General features: G+C 50.2%; 1 protein-coding gene across 6 annotated transcripts in view; it reads right to left on the reverse strand.

The window, feature by feature from the left end:
- The window catches only part of SULF2 (sulfatase 2), a 125,905-nt gene that overhangs the window by 26,732 nt on the left and 78,176 nt on the right, over positions 1 to 20,997 (reverse strand). For all 6 annotated transcript variants that reach the window (XM_018057993.1, XM_018057992.1, XM_018057996.1 and 3 more), the window contains exons 4-7: positions 15,620 to 15,771; positions 7,595 to 7,764; positions 2,734 to 2,884; positions 1,198 to 1,373 (exon numbers count right to left, since the gene is read on the reverse strand). In XM_018057993.1, coding sequence (XP_017913482.1) covers positions 1,198 to 1,373; positions 2,734 to 2,884; positions 7,595 to 7,764; positions 15,620 to 15,771 — 649 coding nt within the window. The remainder of the gene's footprint in view (positions 1 to 1,197; positions 1,374 to 2,733; positions 2,885 to 7,594; positions 7,765 to 15,619; positions 15,772 to 20,997) is intronic.

Here is a 20,997-nt window from a genome sequence, read left to right on the forward strand (position 1 = left end):
CATCTCTTTCCGAAAGCAAGTAATCCTAATGATTGTAATGGTCATACATTCTTCTCAAATATGGAAAAACATTTACAAGTATCAGAAACCTGGTTTTGAGACAAATTCCAGCTCCTCTCTTCTGTGCTATGTAATCTCAGGCAATTTAACCCGAGCCTCCGTTTGCTTGTGTTTAAAACACAGATAACACTCACGTCTACCTTAGAGGCTTGTTATCATGCTTAACTCAGTTACCTGGATAGAAGGTGCTTAGACCAAAGCCTGAAGAATCACACTGTATCAACACGGCTATTATTATAATAGCTATGATTATAGGTGGGGACTCTGAGATCCAGACAGGGAGGGACCCAGTGAGGTCGGCAGAGGATGTGAGATGAGGCTGGGCTACAGCTCGCGCTGCCTGCCTCCTGGAAGCTCCACCAAACCTCCCGGGTGGAGCAGGAACATCTTGGTCCCAAGACGTTGCCCTTTCAGGAGGAAACCTGTAGCCAAGTCAGTATCTGCGTGCGTTCAGGGCTCGGACGGAAGTCAGACCCGAGAAGCGCCAGAGCAGTGACAACGTGCATTTCGAAAGACCCTTCGAGTCAGTCTCCATAACATCCTGGCTGACCTGAGGAAGCTGCAGCTATGATTACTGGCCTTTCTACCCCTCCCTGCCCCAGACACGACATTTTTGCTGCCAGGACATGTCGTTTCAAAGGTTAACCCACAGGGATGGCTGGCGGAGGGCCCACGTGGCCCTCGGGGAAGGATTGGGGGGAGGCTAGTTCCCTTAGTGCTGCCACTGAGCCGGCCCTGCTGACCTCAGCCCAGGGGCCCTCCCTGACAACCGCCAGGCCCACCACAAGTTAGGACAAACAGAAGTCGAGGTGGCATCTCCACGTGCTGGCAGGGCCACACAGTCCGGCTCCCTGACTCTCTGGCACAGTGCCCGCCACAAACAGTCTGTTTTCTCGGGTGCTAACAGTCCTGGCCTCCCCTTCCCCAACAGAGGGGAAGGCGACGATCAGAACCCACCCTGGGTGACATCACCGCCCCTTCACTCGGCACCCAGGCCCACCTGCCCAAATCCCGTGCTCCCAGGGGAGTGGCCGGGGGCTGCCCGCTGAGTTGCCTGATGCTTGCCCTTGTGGGTGCTAACGAGCCTGGAGGCCTCCCTGGGACTGCGGGGTGCTGGGGGTGGGGTGATACACTTACAGGGAGCCGGCCTCCACGTTGGGGCCCCTCACATAGAACGGGACCCTGATGTCGAACTCATAGGGCATCGACTTCCCTTTCACCAGTCCGAACTGGCCGATGTGGTAGCCATGGTCGGCCGTGTATACGATGTAGGTGTTGTCCAGCTCGCCCGTCTCCACCAGCATGTTGTAAATCTGAAATGCAGGCAGGGTGGTGAGGATGCGGGGAGGGCCAGCGGGCAGTGGCCAGCGGCCTGCTCTCCCCTAAAGGGGCGGAGTGCTGGGGTCTCAGGACCTGTCCCTCCCCTGCTTCAGGTCTTCGCTCAACTGTCACCTCTCGGTGGGGCCGCTGGGACTGACCCAGGGGTCACTAGGGCCTCCTCACCTCCCGCCCCCCTTTGCTTGCCTTCTCGGCACTTATTTGTGGACTGTGTCTCCGTGCATTGGAATGTAGGTCCCATCCGGGTGGGCCTTCTGTCATTTTGTTCCCTGCTGGGGGCTGTGTCTGCTGGCGCTCAACAGATGCTGTGGGATGGATGGATGGATGGATGGATGGATGGATGGATGGATGGATGGATGACTCGCCCAAGGCAGGAGTCTGTGACCCACAGCAGAACTCTCTGTGATGCAGGCGATTTTAACACCTGTGGTATGAGCCACATGTGGCTATTCAGCACTTCAACTGTGGCCAGTGCAACTGAGGAACGAAATTTTACATTTTATTGGGAAGTGACAATGTTAGTTGCTCAGTGGTGTCTGATTCTTTGTGGCCCCATGGACTGTAGCTCATGGTAGGCTCCTCTGCCCATGGGATTCTCCAGGCAAGAATCCTGGAGTGGGTAGCCCTTCCCTTCTCCAGGGCATCTTCCTGACCCACAGATCGAACCCAGGGCTCCTGCTTTGCTGGCAGGTTCCTTACTGTCTGAGCCACCAGGGAAGCCCTTACTGAACTTAAATAGTCATGGATAAATTTAAAAATACATATCCAGGCAATGGAATATTTTTCAGCAACAGCAAAAAAATTAAGTACTTTCAAGTGACCCTTGAAATCATCGCACAAAGTGGAAGAAGCCAGATACAAAAAAGCCACATATTGTAGGGTTACTTTTATAGGAAATGTCCAGAATAGCTGAATTCACAGAGACACAAAGTAGATGAGGAACTGCCTAAGGTGGAGGGGTTGGGAGTGGTGGTTTGGGGTGACGGTTAAGGGCTGCAGGGTTTATCTCTCGGGGTGACGAAACTGTTCTAAGGCCAACTGTGGCGATGATGGTACAACTCTGAATAAGTGAAAACCGACAGAAACGTATGCTTGAATCGAGTGAGCTGGGCGGTATTTGAACTGTGCGGTATTCTCCAGAAAGCTGTTAAAAAGCGTACGTGGCCACACGTGGTTGCTGTAGTGGACCAACCAGAGCTGGAACAGTTCCCCAAGGGTGGGGTTCCGTCTGGATCACTCAAAGCCGTTTCGGGGTGCCTCTCCCTTCCGCCCTGTTCCATTCCTCTCCCGCCGAGGGTGCTGGGGGCGGGGCGGGGCGGTAGGAGGGCAGCCTACCGTCTCCATGGAGTCGTCCACCGACAGGAGGGTCTGCAGGCGCTTCCGCTGCAGCATGTTGGTGAACTGCATGTGGATGGGTTTCATGGGCCCCGTGTAACGCATGATCCAGTGCTTGTCGGGGTTGGGCGCGTAGTTGTAACTTGGGGTGCTGGTGGGAAGACACCCATAGAGGTTAGACCAGGCCGCGGGTTGGGGTGCTGGGCCCTGCCCCCCCCTCCCCCCGCCCCAATATGCCTGGGGAAGCAGCCGCTCTGCGCCAGGGCTGCAGCCCAGGCTGAAACCCCGCCCCTCTGGACGCCAGCATGTCGGGGGCTCTGCCCCCAGGTTAGGTCAGCATCTCTCTGTGTGTGGGGCATGCCCGTGGGAAGACTGGGGGGGACACAGCGACAGGGGACCTGGAGGCCCCCAGGAGGACTGTCCCTCCCATCTCAGCCCTGCCAGCATGCCCAGCGCATCAAGGCCGAAGTCTCAGCCTGTGCTGGGCTCTCTCCTCCCTCGGATTTGCCCACCTCCCTCTGTGCAGCAGGGGAGAAGTTCAAGTTGAGAACCACCCACAGACACAGCACTGCATTCATTATTCAGCTACACTGGGGAGATGGTGGGCACCAGTTACCGTGGCTGATTAAGGTGTGCAACACGGAATTTCCTTTTGCAATAGATTTTTTTTGTTTTGTTTTGTTTTTAAAAAGGAAATTGGTTAAAAGATTCAGTTGATAATAGTCAGGCAAAACTGTGAGAATGGCCTGAATGTGTGCGTTTGGGACAGGCTGAGTCTACGACTTGTCACAATTATTCTTCCTGTGTGGTTTAATCTCCCATTTTAAAAAAGAGGAAACGGGGGTCAGAGGAGTTCCGGGACCTTCCCACGGTCTCACTGAGTGACTGGTGGAGCCACTGAGCTCCGAGACTTCTACTGTGGGGTCAGCTGTGATGCTCAATGATAAATGAATAAACACATGATAATCTGACCTCAGAGGAGCACTGGCCATGTGCTGGGTGCACCCAGAAGGCTCTGCCTGTATCATCTCATTTAATATTCAGAACCGCCCTAGGCGCTGGGGCTACTTTTATTCACCCTGAGTGAGAAATGGAGACTCACTGCCCAGTGAGGGGATGACCTTGCCAGAGGTAGAGCTGGGGGCTGAGCTCAGGAGTGGGAAACCCCACAAGGCATGGGTGCCCCTCGTAAGGGGTCTGATGATACTGGAAGGCCAGGGGCCACTCGGATCTTACCACCCTCCCCTTCCCCAGGCAAAACTGCAAACAGGGGCTAAGCTTCCTCTCCTTGAAGACAAAAGCTTTTCAAGAGGGCTATCAAGGGGGGAGGGCTGAGGGGGTCAGGGAGGGGATAAGGGTCCCAAATGTCCTCCCTTCCTCGGGACCTCAGCCCCCTCAACTTCAGAGAACTTTCCTGGGGTGGAAGGAAAGACCCTGCAGCTCACGGGAGCCCATAGTTATGGAGATGGTTGCTATGTAGATGGAGTGGTCACAAGACTCCTGGACTTTGCGTTACTGGCTGGTCTCCTGCCGCTAAATCTGCCCCGGCTCCTTCAATTGCCGCTTGCCGCGAGGACCGCAGCTCTCCCCCACCGGCCGGCTTAGGGCCTGACCCATGTGCAGAACATTCCCAGGGGCGAGCCCACCTCCCGCACCAAGGGGGGCTGTGGGCGGCAGGAGCAGCACAGAGAGACGCCCTCAGGGCTGGTTGGTGGTTTGGGGAAATTGTTCCCATGGCCCCAGGGGCCCGGATTCTGGATGCAATTCTGAGCAATCATCCTTGAATCTGTTAGATTCTAAGGGGCTGGTGTCTGCCCTGGAGAACAGTGAGGGGTGAGTCTGTCAAAAGTCTGCTTTCTGAAGCCCCTTCTCTGGAGACGGCTTTTGGAGCAGGATCTGGGGACCTGCTTGGGGCCAGGCTCTCCCTGCTCTCCTGGGACGGGGTCACATTTTCACGGGAACCCAGCCGACTGCTGAACAAAGAGGCAAAGCCCTCACCTCTGAAAGAATCCGAGGAATGTCTGCTTGTCCAGCCTGAAGGACAACATCCCCTCTTCTGCCGCCCCTTCCGGCCCCTCGCTCTGTGTCTGGAAGCCTGGCCCCACCCCCACCCCAAGAAGCGAGCCTGGGCCTGGCTCCCTTGGGTGATGGAAGGAGAGGCCCGTGACCCGGTCAGATGCCACACTCCGAGGAAGCTCTGGCTGCGTGTGTGTGTGTCTGTGTGTGTGTGTCTGTGTGTGTGTCTGTGTGTGCGCCTGTCTCTGTATGTGCATGGCTGTATGGTGGTGTATTTGCATGTTTTGTGTGTCTGCGTTTGCATCTGTGTTTATGTGCGTCTCTGTGTGTGTGTTTTTGTGTATCTGTGTGTGGGTATGTGCTTAGATCTTTGTGTCTGTGTGTTCGGGTGTCTGTTTCTGTGTATATTTGTGTATCTGTGTGTGTCTGTATATGGGCCTGTGTGTACATGTCTGTGTATCTGTGTAATTTGTGTGTCTTTGGGTCTGTATCTGTGTGTTCTGTGTATCTGTGTTTGTGTGCGCATTGGTGTATTTGTGTATGTGAATGTGTTAGTCGCTCAGTCGTGTCGGACTCTCTGCAAGTCTGTGGACTTTAGCCCACCAGGCTCCCCTGTCCATGGGATTCTCCAGGTAAGAATACTGCAGTGGGTGGCCATCCCCTTTTCCAGGGGATCTTCCCAACCCAGGGATGGAACCTGGTCTCCTGCATTGCAGGCAGATTCTTTACCATCTGAGCCACCAGGGAAGACCAGTTTGTGTGTACATCTGTGTGTATCTATTTGTATATTTGTGTCTGTATCTGTGTGTGTGTGTGTGTGTGTGTCTGTGTGCGTCTCTGTATGTACGAAGCTGGGGAGGGTGGATGGGGCCCTGGGCAGGTGCAGTGGGACCGCATCGCAACGAGCAGCATTTGCCAGAACCCAAAGCCCAGCAGAGAATGTGACGCAGGCTTGAAAGGGTGAGAGTCTCTGACAGGGGCCTCATGACGAAAAGATCTGGAACTCCGACCTGAGGGCTCTGGCCCCTCCTCCGCCCCCTGACTGTTGTAATTAAACATCCCAGCTGCAGAACTTTCTGGTTTGGAGGTTTGTTTTGAAAATGATTATACCCCAGAGATAAGAGAGCCTTCCAAACACACTCCTAATAAGGTGCGGGGGGCGCTCTGGGTAAGTAATAGCAGGCGGTGCTCATGTTCAAGATCTATAATTTTCATTTCAAAGGGAAAATAAATGAGCAGGCGATGTCAAGCAACCTCATCACGAAACTCCAGGGCTGCTGGTGGGGGGGGCCAGCACCCCTTTTAGAGGAGACACTGCAGAAGCCAAGCGAACCTTCTCCCCACCCCACCCCACGGCGCCTCCCGTCTCACACTGCCTGTGCAGAGGCTGGGGGCGGCAGGCTGGCCTCCCAGGCGGGAGGAGTGCGCGGGTGGGGCCCCCAGGCCAGCTTTGCGGAGAGGCGGTGCTGCTGTCGTGGGATGTGGTTCTTCCTCACCTGTCCAACCCTGCTTCCCAAAGACCAGGGGGTCGGCGGACACGCTGCCTCACCCCCCAGGAGCCACTCTGGGTGCTGTCAGAAAGGAATCACAGCGAGCGGGGCGAGGAGGGCGATGCATTCTGATTATAAGGAAACTTAAACACCCGGAATATTCAGGCGGGCTCCAAACTGCCCTGCTCTTGTCGCCCCAAAGTCAGAGAGAAGGTTTGCTGAGCATCATGGCTGAGCAGGAGGTGGTTTGAGGCAGAGGAATGCAGAAGATTCCAGAAAGACTTTCTAGCCTGCTGGAAGGAGGACTGGAGAGGTGGGCAGAGAGACGGCAGGCAGGAATGGGGGCCGGATATGAATCTGAGCTCTGCCATTTACCAGCTGTGTGACCTTAGGGAACTTACCTCACCTCCCTGACAGGCAGCCTCCAAGACAGCCCTCAACGGCCCCCAATTCTACCGTGAGTAGCCCCCTCCCACTGGTCCGTGTGATGAGTAGAGTATGGTAGAGGTGGTGTGTCCTTTTGAGATCAGGTTATAAAAGACTGCATTGGCCCTAGGTCAGAGGCAGCCCTGTGTGTGAGCCCCAGGCAAGCCTCAGGTGGTGGCACCCCAGCTGACATCTTGATTATATCCTCTGGAGACCCTGAGCCAGAACCAGACAGGTAGCCCCCAGAGTCCTGACTCACAGATACTGTGAGATGCTACACACTGGTGTTCTAAGTGGTTCAATTTCAAGATAACTTGTCATGCAGCAATAGATAACTCATACATCAAGGGTCACTGGGAATATTCAGGGATTCAGTGCAGAAGATCCCCTGGAGAAGGAAATGGCGACCCACTCCAGTATTACTGCCTGGGAAATCCCATGGACAGACAGTCCAGGGGGTCCCAAGAATCGTACACGACTTAGCAACTAAACCACCAGCACAGGGCTTAGAACAGAGTCTGCCATGGAGTCAATAGCTTATACAGGCTGTAGACATATTAGTAGCCTGATGAAGCTACAGACCCCTTCTCAAAAGAATGCTTAAAAATGTGCAAAATGAAACACACAGGCTTGGAAGGAAACCTACGACACATGCGTACACACCCGAAAGGCAGTTCTAGCCACAGATCTCGGTGAGAGAATGCGGGTCCCACGTTAACCACTCCTGTTGCATGCTTTGGGTTGTTATTACTGGATCTGTATTCCAGTTCTCCAGAGATCAGCTGTGTGCTCCTGGGTTCTTTAAACCAGGAGGATTAGAGAGAAGAGGCAGCCTTGTCTCCATCATTACATCATTGTGACCGAGCCTGACCCTCCCGCCTTTGTGCTACCCAGTAGCTCTGGAGGGGAGGCAGTGCCCTGACACTTACATGTGCTGAGATGCATTAGGAAAGAGGCTTGAGTACTGGGGAGCTGAGTCCTCAGGACCGTGGGGGGCTGCGTGGCTGATGACCATGAGCACAGGCCTGTGCGGGTACATCTTCTTGGACGTGCGGAAGAAGCTCACGCTGTCGTTGGTGATCAGGTCCGTCAGGTAGTCCTGGGGGCCGGGGAGAGACAGGAGAAGGTGTGAGAAGCTGGGCATCTGTGCTGAACATGCAAAAGTGACCAAAACAGACAATCCTTGCCCTCCTGGAGCTGCTGGTCTAGGGGCAGACATGCAGTGAGTGATGAAGTAAAACAGGGAATAGACAGTAAGGAGGCAAGCAGAATAGGGAGTGTCAAATGATAACACCTCACAGTGGAGGAAAAACCCTGAGGAGGGGTTAGGGAGGATGGGAGAGGAATTGCAATTTGTCATTCATTCATGACAGGTATTAAAATAATAACACTACTGAGTGCTTACGGCGTGCCAGGAACTCTTTTGGGTTTACGTGTGTTAGCTTGTTAATTCTTACATAGTCCTAGAAAGTAGGTGTGATGATCAGCCCTGTTTTCCAGAACAGGAAAATGAAGGCCCAGAGAAGTTAAGTGAATCGCCCAATGTCACACAGCTGATAAATGTTGGCAGTCGGGCCTCCTGAGTCTTGGTCCCTAAGCCTGAAGTCTTTTCAAGGCCCTAGGGACTGAAGCGACTTAGCAGCAGCAGCAGCAGCAGGGATCCCATTGTGGAGGGTGCATACATGCCTGCAATGCTGAAGGGTCTGTCCTGGGGGCAGGAGCAGACGAACATATAACCAAAGAGTCAAGATAGTGATGAGGAGTGACAGAAGGAGGAAATAAGACAAGATGTGGCAAAGAGTAATTGGGAGCTGGGGCAATCAGGGAGGGCCTCTCTGAGGAGGTGACACTCGAGCTGAGACCTGAGCGGCAAGAAGGAACTGGGCGTGGGAAGAGCTCCATCATTGGAGTTCACTCTCAGCTGCTTGCTGGAATCCTTAGGGGAGCTTTACCGATGTCTGGGCCTTCTTCTGGTTTAGCTGCTCTGTGGTTCAGGCTGGGCACTGGACTTTAATCTCCCCAGGGGACTCCAATGTGAAGCCAGGAGTGAGAATCACCGATCTGGAGGAAGTGTTTCAGGCAGAGGGGACAGCAAATGCAAGGGCTCTGAGGCAGGAACAAGCGTGGCTTGCGTTCAAGGAATAGAAAGAGGATGAACAGTCAGCAGGGACAATGCAGGGGCAAGCAAATCGTGCCACAAACACAGGCATGTTAGCGGCTCCAGAACAGTGAGAGCCACTTAGATGAGCAGGCAGGAGGATGGAGGAGTGGGAGCGTCATGGACAGGAAATGAGGGCTTTAAAAGCTCAGCAAAGAAGTTGAGATTCAAGTTCTTCCTGAACTTGGTAAATCCTTAGCTGCTGATTTCCTTGGTAGGGAATGAATTCTTAAACGTTTACCCTCTGCTTCCTAGGAAGCAGCTCTGTCGAAAATGATAACTTTCAAAAAGAGACATTATTTTACAGGAAAAAAAAGGTGAAGAAATGGCTACAGTTTCTACCCTTCTCCCATTGTACCCTGTACGAAATGCATGCATACTCCTTGGGTTCCTATGCCTCTAGAGACACACAGCTCCAGGGACGCTCGTGCACTACGTCTCTGTGCGTAGGACGGTCACTGCACCACAGTGACCAGCAGTGGGGTGATGACTAATGACCCTGGGCCGCTTTCATACTGTGCAGTGCTGGGCAGACACGAAAAGGGAAGGAGGCCTATAGTGACCGAGGTGGACCATCGTCCCCGATATACTCTGAAGGGAAAGAGCAAACTACAGAGTCAAACTTCAGAAAAGTTTATTTATTTATATTTTTTTGTGGGAGGAGTAGGGCAGAGAGGAGAAACCAAACCCCTACCTTCATATGCTTCTGAGCACTAAGAGAAAAATTCAGAAGGACAGATCCCTAAGTGCTAATTGGGGAGCAAGATAAGGGGAGAGAGGGGAGAAAGTCACTCGTTACTTCATGCATTTTCCCTTGAAACATTTTGGGGAGTAAAAAAGGGTCTTATAAAGGGGGCCATGTAGAACATTACATAAAAATAATTTCCTTTATATGATATAAATCAACAAGCTGCTGCTATAGCTGCATTTCAAAAATGGGTCTAATACCAGTCCCTTCAGATGGTGACTTCACATAAACTTGACAAGCAAATATTGCATTTAGCCACGAGCCTGATACCGGGGGAACCCACAAGGGACACTGGCTCTTATCGATATCAGACCTTTGTTCCACTGACCTTCATAGCAACTTTGCGAAGTGGACACCATGCCCATTTTACAGATAGGAAAACCAAGGCCACAAAACTAATACGCAATTCATTCAGAGTTAGAACCCAGGGCTTTGTGTTTTTTGGTCTGGTCCATCTTTTGTCCCCCGACAAACAAAAATATTACTGGGAGGAGTAGATGGTGGTTTATATCAGGTCTTAACAAACCTTTTCTGTAAAAGGCCAGATGATAAATATTTGAGGCTTCATAGGCCAGAAGTCTCAGTTACAATCACTCATCACTGCTGTTACAGCTGAAAAGCAGCAATGGCAGAAATGAATGGGCATGTCTAGGCTGCAGTAAGACTTTATCCACGCACACTAAAATCTGAATTTCATGTAATATTCATGGGTCATGAAAATCGCTGTTTTTTTTTTTATTTATTTTTTTCCAGCTAAGTAGACGTGGAAAAACCATTCTAAGCTCAGGGTTGTAGCAAAACAGTTGGCAGGCTGGGCTTGACCCAAGAACTCTAGTTTTAAGAATGGATTTTGAAGCCTGATGGCCTGGGTTTGAATCCTGAAAGTGAAAATGTTAGTTACTCAGTCGTGTCTGACTCTTTGAGACCCATGGACCACAAGAATCAAATTCTCCAGGCAAGAATACTGGAGTGGGTAGCTATTTCTTTCTTCAGGAGATCTGCCCACCCCAGGGACTGAACTGGGTCTCTGCATTGCAGGCAGATTCTTTATTGTCTAAACCACCAGGGAGCATTCCCCTTCCAGCTGTGTGGCTTGGTTTCTTCGCCTCTCTGGGCCTCAGTTTTCTCATCTAGTGATTAGGGAAATTAACAGCAAATTGCTCACAGGCTCTGGTGAGAAATGCATGGGTTAATTCATATACAATGATTCCAGCGGTATCTGGTGCATGATACCCTCTAAAGGAGGGTTAGCCATTATTTCTCAGGAATCAAGCATTTTCCTTGTGAAAATTGAAACAGTACAAACAAAGCTGAAGTTCCCTTTGATAAGCTCTCATCTCCACTTCCTACCTTGGCCTCTTTAGTCTCCTGCTGAGAAAGAAGTATCTTTCCTGATGTGTTCTTACGTATGTTACAGTCGCTTTATGCATCTTTTTACGTGAATCCTATCATACTGTGTACTTCCATTCATCCAAGAAATACAGCAGTGGACAAGACAAACACTCCTGCCTTCATGAGCCTTGTGTTCAAATAGGAGGACAGTTAACAGATGAATCTGTGATATACACAGGTGTGGCACACCCATGGAGATGGGGGTGGGGTTGGGGTGGGGAGGTGCCCAGTACACAGGGTGGTCTAGGAAGGTGACATCGGACTAGGGACCCGGAAGAGTCCTGCAGCTTGCTTTTCCACCAGTCCTTACATCCTAAGCTTCTCTGATGGCTTTAGACACCCACCCTCTCAGTCATTTCGTCATTTCCTGCATTAGTGGGCTTTCTTGGTTGATTTCTTTCAGTGACACATTTGCAGCCAACAGCTGGGCTAAGCTCCTCTGCATAGGAGGGAGGCTTCTTTGGAACAGAGAGAAAGCACAAATGGTGGCTGCACTCAAGTTCACGGCAACCACCGTTTCTGCAGAGCCTCCCACCGCCTGGACCCTCCCCTCTCCCCACCTGGTCACTCCCGTCTCCCTTCCGCTACCTGTTCTGCACTCTCCTGCCCTCTTTGACCATTCGGCTTGCTTTATACATCATTCTTTTCTCATCAACGCTGCCTCTCTCTTTCCGCTCTGCTATGAGGACCCCTTTTGGTGGCATCTGCCCGCCTTCGGGATCAGGGATTAGGGCAGAGTCCTCAGAGGGCCTTCTGAGGGGCACTTGGGAAGGACTGCTGGTTTCTTCCTTCCCTGGGTCTCTGCCAGGGCACCCAGGGTTAGCCTTGGCAACGATGTTCCGACCTCCCAGAGTCATGGGTCCTCGCTCCCCAGCTCTGCTGTGGCTGGAAACTCCACGCTCGCTCCTGTTCCCTCCTGGTGCTCCTGCCGCCCACTGCTACCCTTGTGAGCCAAACCCTGGACCTGAGCCAGCTCTGACCCCCGAGGGCCCCCCATCCCTCTCTGTTTCCAGGTCTCCGGTAACTGGAGTCCCAGGAACTCTCCCACCTTTGTCAGGGGGTCGCCTCTCATTCTCAGGCTGAGATGCGTGGATGGCAGGAGACGGGTGAGAAAGCAGCCGCTGTGCATCCCGTCCTCAGCACCAAGGGGGTGGGGTCCCCTGGATAACTTCATTATCAGGCTGTGCTGAGGCCAGGGCGGACATGGCAAGGAATGTTAACAAGGAGGGAGTGGACTTTTCTGGGTATTTGAAGAATCTGCCTGCACTGAGGCTGGGAGGAGAGAAAAGTGTGTTCAGCCTTGTGAGACTATGCTTTATTTCCAAGGAGTCCAGCAGACTGGCTAAACACCCCAACCAGGACTTTAGGATGAATTTGCTCTGGGGAGGTCATGGAAGCAGGCCTTCTACGTGCAGAGTGAGACACAGGGTCTGGAGAGGCAGTGCCCAGGTGATGCCATGTGTGGTTTCTGCCACTCAGGGCCTGGTCAGGCTTGCACACGTGGGTGGTGATTACCTGTCAAAGCTGGGAGGGCTCCCCAAATGTGCTGGTATCTCCAGAAGGGAAATGGGGATAGAGTGTATTTTGGCTGCTGAGATGGCAGGAATATTTGCTAGTCACAGGATGATTTTTTTTTTTTTTAATGATAAGTTTGGATGAACCATCAGTATTAGTCTCTCCTCCTTCCTGTCCTCATCACCACCATCATCATTATTTAAGCCAGAGATCAGGAAGCTACAGCCCACTGGCTAAGTCAGGCCTCTTGCCTGTTTTTTTTAAAAATAAAGTTTTATTGAAACACAGCTAGGTTTATCTGTTTACGTATCATCTACAGCTGCTTTTGGACTGCAAGGGTGGACTTGAGCAGTTGTAATGGCGACTATAGCTTGTGAAGTCTAAAGTATTTAGTATTTGGCCCTTTGCAGAGGAAGTTTTGTGTCTTGATCTGAACTAATATATTCTGAGCGTTTACTATGTGCAGTGGTCTCCTCTATTACTCTACACGTATTATTAACTCCTGTGAGCTTCAAAAGCCTTTGCGGAAAAAAACTACAATGAAATAACACTATACACTTCTGACTGGAACAGTGTATGAGGGAGCCTTCTGGGGGTTGGCACTGCTCTATAATTTGACCTCAGTGGCAGTTACACAGATGCACACATGTGTGAAAATTTCCTGAGCTGTCCACCTAGGATCCATGAACCTTACCTGATGGCAGTTCAACAAACCAGAACTGGCAAAAGTATGGCCTAGGAATGACCTAGGGGTTTCTCTGGTGGCTCAGATGGGAAAGAATCTGCCTGCAATGCAGGAGACACGGGTTTAATCCCTGGGTTGGGAAGATCCCCTGGAGAAGGAAATGGCGACCCACTCCAGTATTCTTGCCAGGAGAATCCCATGGACAGAGGAGCCTGGCAGGCTATAGTCCATGGGGTTGCAAAAAGTCAGACACGACTGAGCGCCTAACACAGATACATATGGGGAAGGAGTAGGTTAAGCTATAGAACTCGATACAACAAGGATGGAGGAGCGACACTCACAAGGAAGAACATGGGTGGATTTCAGCAAAGTATTAAGCAAAAGAAGCTGGATACAGAACTAATCTACAGTGCTGGAAGTCTGAGTGATAGAAGTCCTTGTAGGAGGGGTGGCTGATGGAAGGAGTTACACGAGGGGGCCTTCTGGGGCTGGTGGCAACATCGCTGCTTGACCTACGTGAATGCTGGTTACATGCATCCATTCAGTTTGTGAAAAGTCATTAAACTGTATGTTCTCTATGCACGCTTTCTATAACAAATTTCTGCCTTGGCAAAATGTTGTAAAATAAGGCTCTCATATCACCTGGTGCCTGTTAGAATGGTGAGCATCAGAAAGACAAGACATGACAAGTGTCGGTGGGGATGTGGAGGAAAGGGAAGCTCTGTGGACTGCTGGTGGAATGTAAATTGATGCAGCTACTACAGAAGACAGCAAGGAGGTTCCTCAAAAAGTTAAAAATAGAACTGCTCCATGATCTGGGGATTCCACTTCGGGGTGTTTATCCAAAGGAAGTGAAAACTGGATCTTGAAGGGATAGCTGCACTCTCCTGTTTATTGCAGCGTTAGTCCCAGCAGCCTGGGTATGCAAACAAGCCGAGTGTCCTCAATGATGAATGGATAGAGACGATGTGGTGTGTATACACACACACACACACACACACACACACACACACACACACAGAGGAATATTATTCCATCACGAGAAAGAAGGAAATCCTGGCTATCTGCAACAACATGGAAATTATGCTAAGTGACTGAAGTCAATCTGAGCAAGACAAATATTGTGCGATACCACAAAACATACATGGAGTCCGAAAGAGGTGAACTCATAAAAACAGAAAGTCGAATGGGCTCTCCCAGGGGCTGAGGGATGGGAGAACTGGGGAGATGCTGTTTAAGGGTGCGCACTTACAGCTAGTGAATGAGGAGGTTCTGGAGATCTCATGCACAGCACAGTGATTACGTGCAACAGTACTGGATTATAGTGAATTTGAGCAAAACCTGGGAGATAGTGGAGGACAGAGGAGCCTGGTGTGTTACAGTCCACGGGTCACAAAGAGTCAGACACGAACAACTGTACTATAGCAACAATTGTATTATAAACACTAGACTTGCCAAGAGACTAGGTCTTAATTATTTCCCTCCCAAAAGGAAAAGATACTTCTGCAACATGATAAAGCCTTAGCTGACATGACCGCGCACACTGCATTACACTGAGTGCACTGAACCAACATGTTGTACGTGTTAAATTCACACAGTGTTATATGTCAAATATATTTCAGTTGAAAAAACCCAACACTCTAATATTGCCATTTGCAACCACACAGATGGACCTAGTATTATACTTAGTGAAGTAAGTCAGAGGAAGACAAATATTCATATTATATGATACTATTTTATGTGGAATCTAAAAAATAATACAAATGAATCTATACAGAAGACAGAAAAAGACCCACAGACATAGAAAACAAACCTATAGTTATCAAAGGGGAAAGGATTGGGGGGGGGAAGGATAAATTAGGAGTATGGGATTAATAAATACGCCACATAAAATAGGTAAGCAACAGAAATTTACTGTATGCCACAGGGAATTATAGTCAATACTTTGAAATGATGTATAATGAAAAATAATCTGGAAAACGTAACTGCATCACTTTGCTGTATCACTGAAACTAATTGCAATATTGTAAATCAACTATCCCTCTTGTTGTTCAGTCGCTAAGTTGTGTCCAACTCTGTGCAACCCCCTGGACTTAGCCCACCAGGCTCCTCTGTCCATGGGATTTCCCAGACAAGAATACCGGAGTGGGCTGCCATTTCCTTCTCCAGGGGATCTTCCTGACCCAGGGATCGAACCTGCGTCTCCTGCTTGGCAGGAGCCATCTGGGAAGTCTTAAATCAACTATACTTTGATTAAAAAAAAAAGAAAAATAAAACAGTACTCTTAGGAACAGAGACTATTATTTGAGAAATGAAGGAACTGAAGCAGAGGGTGTCAGCAAGCTGTCGAAGTCTCATGTATAAGCATCACGATCGGAACCCAGGCAGTTGGGCCTCCGTGTCCCGATCCCCAGGGCTGAGCCCCACTGCCGCCCCAGCCAGGAAGGGGGACTCACCTTGGAGTAGTCAAAGCCGTGTTTCTCCTTCACTCCATTCCGACACAGCGTGTAGTTATAAAAGCGGGAGTTTTTGAGGAGGCCGACCCATTCCTTCCAGCCTGGCGGCACGTAGGAGCCGTTGTATTCATTAAGGTACTTCCCGAAGAAAGCTGGAGGGGAGAGGCACCAGGAAGCCGCGTGAGGTTGCAGAGAGCAAAAGCCTTCTCTTGCCACCACTCAATAGAAATTTCCAAACCATGCCAGGCCAGGACATGGAGACAGCACTGCCCCCTGAACCACGGAGCCCCTCGCCAGCAAGTGCAGTCCGTGACCCCGTTCTCCAATGTTCTCACATGCAGAAAGTAAAATACACAGGATTGCAGAGAAAATCAATTGTTTTGGAAAATCAGTTATCAAAGTATTAGAGTTTGCCATAGAGTAATGGGTCCTTAAAAAAAAATGAAGATGCTAAATGCAAGGCCTTGTAAAAAGTGATCATTTCAAAGGAGTGATGAGTGAGAACAGTTTTGTAAAAATATTTCTTTATTTGGCTGCACTGGGTCTTAGCTGTAGCACGTGGAATCTTTAGTTGCAGCATGTGAGATCTAGTTCCCTGACCAGGGATTGAACCGTGTGGAGTCTCAGCCACTGCACTACCAGGGAAGTCCTGAGGGAGAATATTTTACTTTGCAATATCTACAGAAACTGCAATAGAATACTGAAATATCAGTGATTTCTACAGATGACAAGTTATAGATTCTGCCAACATGCCACAGTTAGAGGCCTACATTCCTAATTGAAGCAAATGTCAAGTGGCAGTTGTAGGTCAGTGAAAACAAGAGTCTAGATTTTTACCACTCAGGTTTACGGATCCCCTTGGATTTTATCTATGACTCAGTGACTAGAAGGGCTAACAATAAAAAAAAAAAAATGGACCAAGGCCAGTCGTTGGTGGGGGCGTGGAGCATCTGGAGTTCTCACACGCTGCCAGTGGATGTGCAGAGCAATCCCGGCATGGAAAGAAAACTGTTTGCTAGTATCTGTTAAACTTGATCATAGTCATAGCTTCTGCCCCAGCCATTTGAATCCTGGGTGTTCATTCAGCAGAAACGCATTCATATGTTCACCCAAAGTCACAGGCTCACAGCAGCACTATTCATGATAGCAAATAACTAGAAACAAAACAGAAATCCATCTGTGCATGAGTGGGGAAACAGGACCACCCTGGTGCTGGTTAAGAATCCACCTGCTAGTGCAGGGGACACGCGCTCGATCCCCAGTCCGGGAAGACCCCACATGCCATGGGGCAACCAAGCCCTTGTGCTTGACAGCCTGTGCTTCTCAGCAGCAGAAGCCACGCAATGAGAAGCCCGTGCGCGATGCGAGAGTAGCCCCCACTCATGGCAACGAGAGAAAGCCCGTAGCAACGAGGACCCTGTGCTGCCATGAACAACAAACAAACAAATAACTACAATTAAAAAGAAGAATAGAGAAACACAATGTATGTTTATATACCCGAGTATGTATAGAAACAAGGAAAATACTAATGCCACGCTTACTAACAGGGATGAGTCACAACAACCAAACAGTGTTAAGAGAAATAAACCAGATATAATCGTATTACTGCATGACCCCCTTTACATCAAGTTCAAAGCCAGGCAAAAGGAGTCTATGGCTTTGGGAAGAAAAGCAGTGGTCATTGCTGGATGTGGGGGAAAGGTGGATGGAAAGGGACTTCTTGGGTAATGATGGTCTTGTTCTGTTGCTGGGACACGGGTGGTTCAGCTGGTGAAACTCCACGGGGCTGGGTGTTTACAGCACGGCGTGTCTCTGCATGCCTGCTCCCCACCACCAGCAGGGCTCACTTAAAAAAAATTTACCCTAATTCATCCAGACTGGGACGTACCCCAAACTCCCTGTGGGCAGTGAGGTGACACAAGGTTTCTGAGATATTTTTGGTTCTTTGTATCTTCCTCAATAAGCAAGGACAATTTTAAATAATTATGACCTATAAGGCCATTTTTTTTTTCAGCAATGGACAAATCTGTGAGAGTTTTTCCAGAGGCAGAGGTGCCAGGCCAGCCCTCTCTTCCGGATGAGAACACCAGGGCTCCGAGACACTCAGAACCACTGCCAAGAGCTTGGGTCGTGGAAGGGATTTATAGAGATTCTGCAAGCTGGGTGCTGAGTCTGTTCCTGGCAAACAGTGAGTGTCCAGTGGTTGTCAGTTCAGAGCCTAAGATGAGAAGAGACAGATGGAGATGAGCGCTGAAGAACTGATGCTTTTGACCTGTGGTGCTAGAGGAGACTCTTGAGAGTCCCTTGGACAGTCAGAAGATCCAACCAGTCAATCCTAAAGGAAATCAACCCTGAATATTCATGGGAAGGACTGATGCTGAAGCTTCAATACTTTGGCCACCTGATGTGAAGAACCGACCACTGGAAAAGACCCTGATGCTGGGAAAGACAGGGCAGGAGAAGAAGGGGGGCAGCAGAGGATGAGATGGTTGGATGGCATCACTGACTCAATGGACATGAGTTTGAGCAAGCTCCAGGAGATGGTGAAGGACAGGGAGACCTGGTGTGCTGCAGTCCGTGGGGTCACAGAGACTCAGACATGACTTAGTGACTGAACAACAGGTGGGAGAAGTGGGCAGGGGCTGGGCTATGATGCCAGCAGAGGTAAGATGTGGCCATCCACTTAGAACTTCCAGAGAGCATGGAGGCCCGCTTGAGTCCTGTTGGCTCAGAGGAGAGGGGCTGGGCCAGGAGAAGCTGCCATGCAGCAGAGCCCTCTCTGGGGTTTCCCTGGAGGCCTGGCAGGTGGCTGGCACTGCCCAGAGGTAGGAAGATTCCTGCTCATCCACAAACACCAGATTCCCACATCCCCCCGGGCACAAGGCAAAGGGAAGTGTTTCCATTAGATCCCCACCCCTGCACAAAGAACCAGGAAGGGAGTGCTCCTGAGGGAGGAGTGATGAGTTCATCCTAGAAAGATGCTGGCGTGAGGAGGCGGTGGAAACACGAAGGGAGGACCCCCAGTGATCCGGGGGTAAGGTGGAGCCTCCCTTCACACGGGAAGACGGTGCAGAAATGACCGGAAAGAAGCCCTGGGCTGCTGGGGGCTGGAAAACCGGCTGCCCCAGCTCTGAGTCCTAAGTAACACCCAGTCTTTACAGAGGGAAAGGTAAGCAGGTGATAGGTGCCCAATTTAACAGTGACTGCACGTCCCGGCTGGGTGTTGGGGCATCAAAGACTGAACTGCCAGCTGGAGGTAAGAGGCAGCTGGAAAGCATCAGGTGAGCTGAAGGCTGGAGCCTCTTTCTCCAGAACGTTCCCTTCTAGAGGTTCGCTGCATCCGCCCTGTAAAGCAGTGACCGAGCTGGGGCAGCTTTGCCCCTTAGACACGGCAGGGTCTGCAGGCATCTCAAGTTTATCACAACCTCGGGAGGCGGGTGCTGGTGGCTTCTAGTGGCTGGAGGCCAGGGAGGCTGCTAAGCATTTGACAGAGCTCAGGACGGCCCCTCCCACAGAGAATCACCTGGCACCCAGTGTCAATAGCTTGGAGTTGAAAGAAAACCCTGATTTAAAATAACTCCACCCAACTCTCAGCATCTCCTTCCCGCCAGTAAAAGAACCAATTTGTGAGAGCTGAGAAAGTACCTGGAGACCAGGTACAGCCCAGGAAACAAGATCTGCAGAGTCTCAATGACCTTACTCCCCACTTCTGATTTTATTTCCATAATTGGGGAGCTCTACTCTGCTAACATGGCCGGCCTCTCTCCATGCTTTCCTGTTCCTCCTCCTCCAGGAAGACTGTCCCTAGGGGCAGCAAACCTTCCTGTAAAAGTCCAGAGAGTAAATATTTTAGGCTTCCTGGGCCAGATAGTCCGTATTGCAGCTATTCAACCCTGCTATTGCATGAAACAGTCATAGACAATTGAGTGTGGCTCTGTTTCAATAAAACTTATTTACAAAGGCAGAAAGAGGACCGAATCTGGCTCATGGACTGCAGTTTGCTGACCCTAAGCACATATGTCTGGTGGGTTTGAAGGGACAAACTGGATATGCAAAACCCAATCCTTCCTTTGCCTTCTGTAAGGAGTGAGTTACCTTCAGGCAATGTGAGCTCAGGGGGCTTGGCTCAGTGAGAAGTCTGACTCTGGAGTTTAGCATCAGGAAGCCCAGCTGCCCTCAGAGGGAAGCCAGGTCCTCAAACCTGGCCTTTATCAGATTCCTCCAAGTGCTATTTTAACATCCATCTGCTGACTCCTTAAGTTTATTCCTCATTTGGTTCAAAATTTCAACAAGGAAGAAGGGGACTTTAATAAGACCAACACTTTGTCATGACAAACAATATTGGTGGTGCTGTAAATGTTTTCTTTTGAAACAAAGTGAAGTAAAAAGAGTAAAACAATTGAGAGAAAATATTAAGTGAATGATAGAATCAGTGTCCTGGCATGTAAAAATCAATATATTCATTTAACAACTATTTATTAAACACCTAAGGAGCTGGAGCTGTCCACACCACTGGAAACACGGCAGCAAAGAAGAGCCACAGGCTCCCTGGCCTCGCGGAGCTCACATTCAGTGAGTCTGTGGGGTGACTGTGACAAGTGCAGAGAGTGATGTTGGTGACAACAGTGATGAGGAAAATAAAGGACGATGACGCAACAGAATGGCCAGAGACGGACCATGGGAGATGCCCCTGGGCAGGGTATTCAGGGGAGGGCTCTTGGAGGAACGATGAGAATGAGAGAGAAGACGGGAATACAAGGAAAACGCTCCAGGCCGAGAGCACAGCAAGTGCAAAGGTCCTAAGGCAGGAACAAGCTTGGGAGCACGCATCCTCCGAGATATCAGATGCCAGATCTCACACTGTGTGTGCATTTTTCTGGAAACAGTCCACAGCTTTTGACATATTTTGAAAGGAACCCAGGACAAGTCATTTAAGAAGCACTGAACTTCACTCTCTTGGTTTGCAGAAGAGTGAATGAAAGTCCAGAAAAAGAGGTTCAGTGACTCCCCGCTGGGGGACCTATGGTACCTCCCAGATCTCCCCAGTCCCCGGCTCATGATCCTACTGGTTTGTCCCTGAAGACCTAGGCCAAGGTCTTTCTGATGAATGCGCAACTTGGAATGCTAAAGAGCCTAAATTCTTGGCCCAGCTGGTGGGATAAATATTTCTTGGGTGGTGGGAGGAGGGATGACTTTGGAAGCCCACCCCTGCCTATTATGGTCCAATGCTATGGGTGTCAACACATCCAGGGCTATTTCCTCTGTTAGAATCTCCTCTTTCACATCTCTCTCTAACCTCCAACCTTTAAAAACTCCAGACTTTATTATTCAGCCTCCACAAGGCCCTAGAAAACATGGCTTCAGTCAAAGGCTTTTAG

The sequence above is a fragment of the Capra hircus genome, chromosome 13, assembly GCF_001704415.2.
Source record: "Capra hircus breed San Clemente chromosome 13, ASM170441v1, whole genome shotgun sequence".
Taxonomy (NCBI): domain Eukaryota; kingdom Metazoa; phylum Chordata; class Mammalia; order Artiodactyla; family Bovidae; genus Capra; species Capra hircus.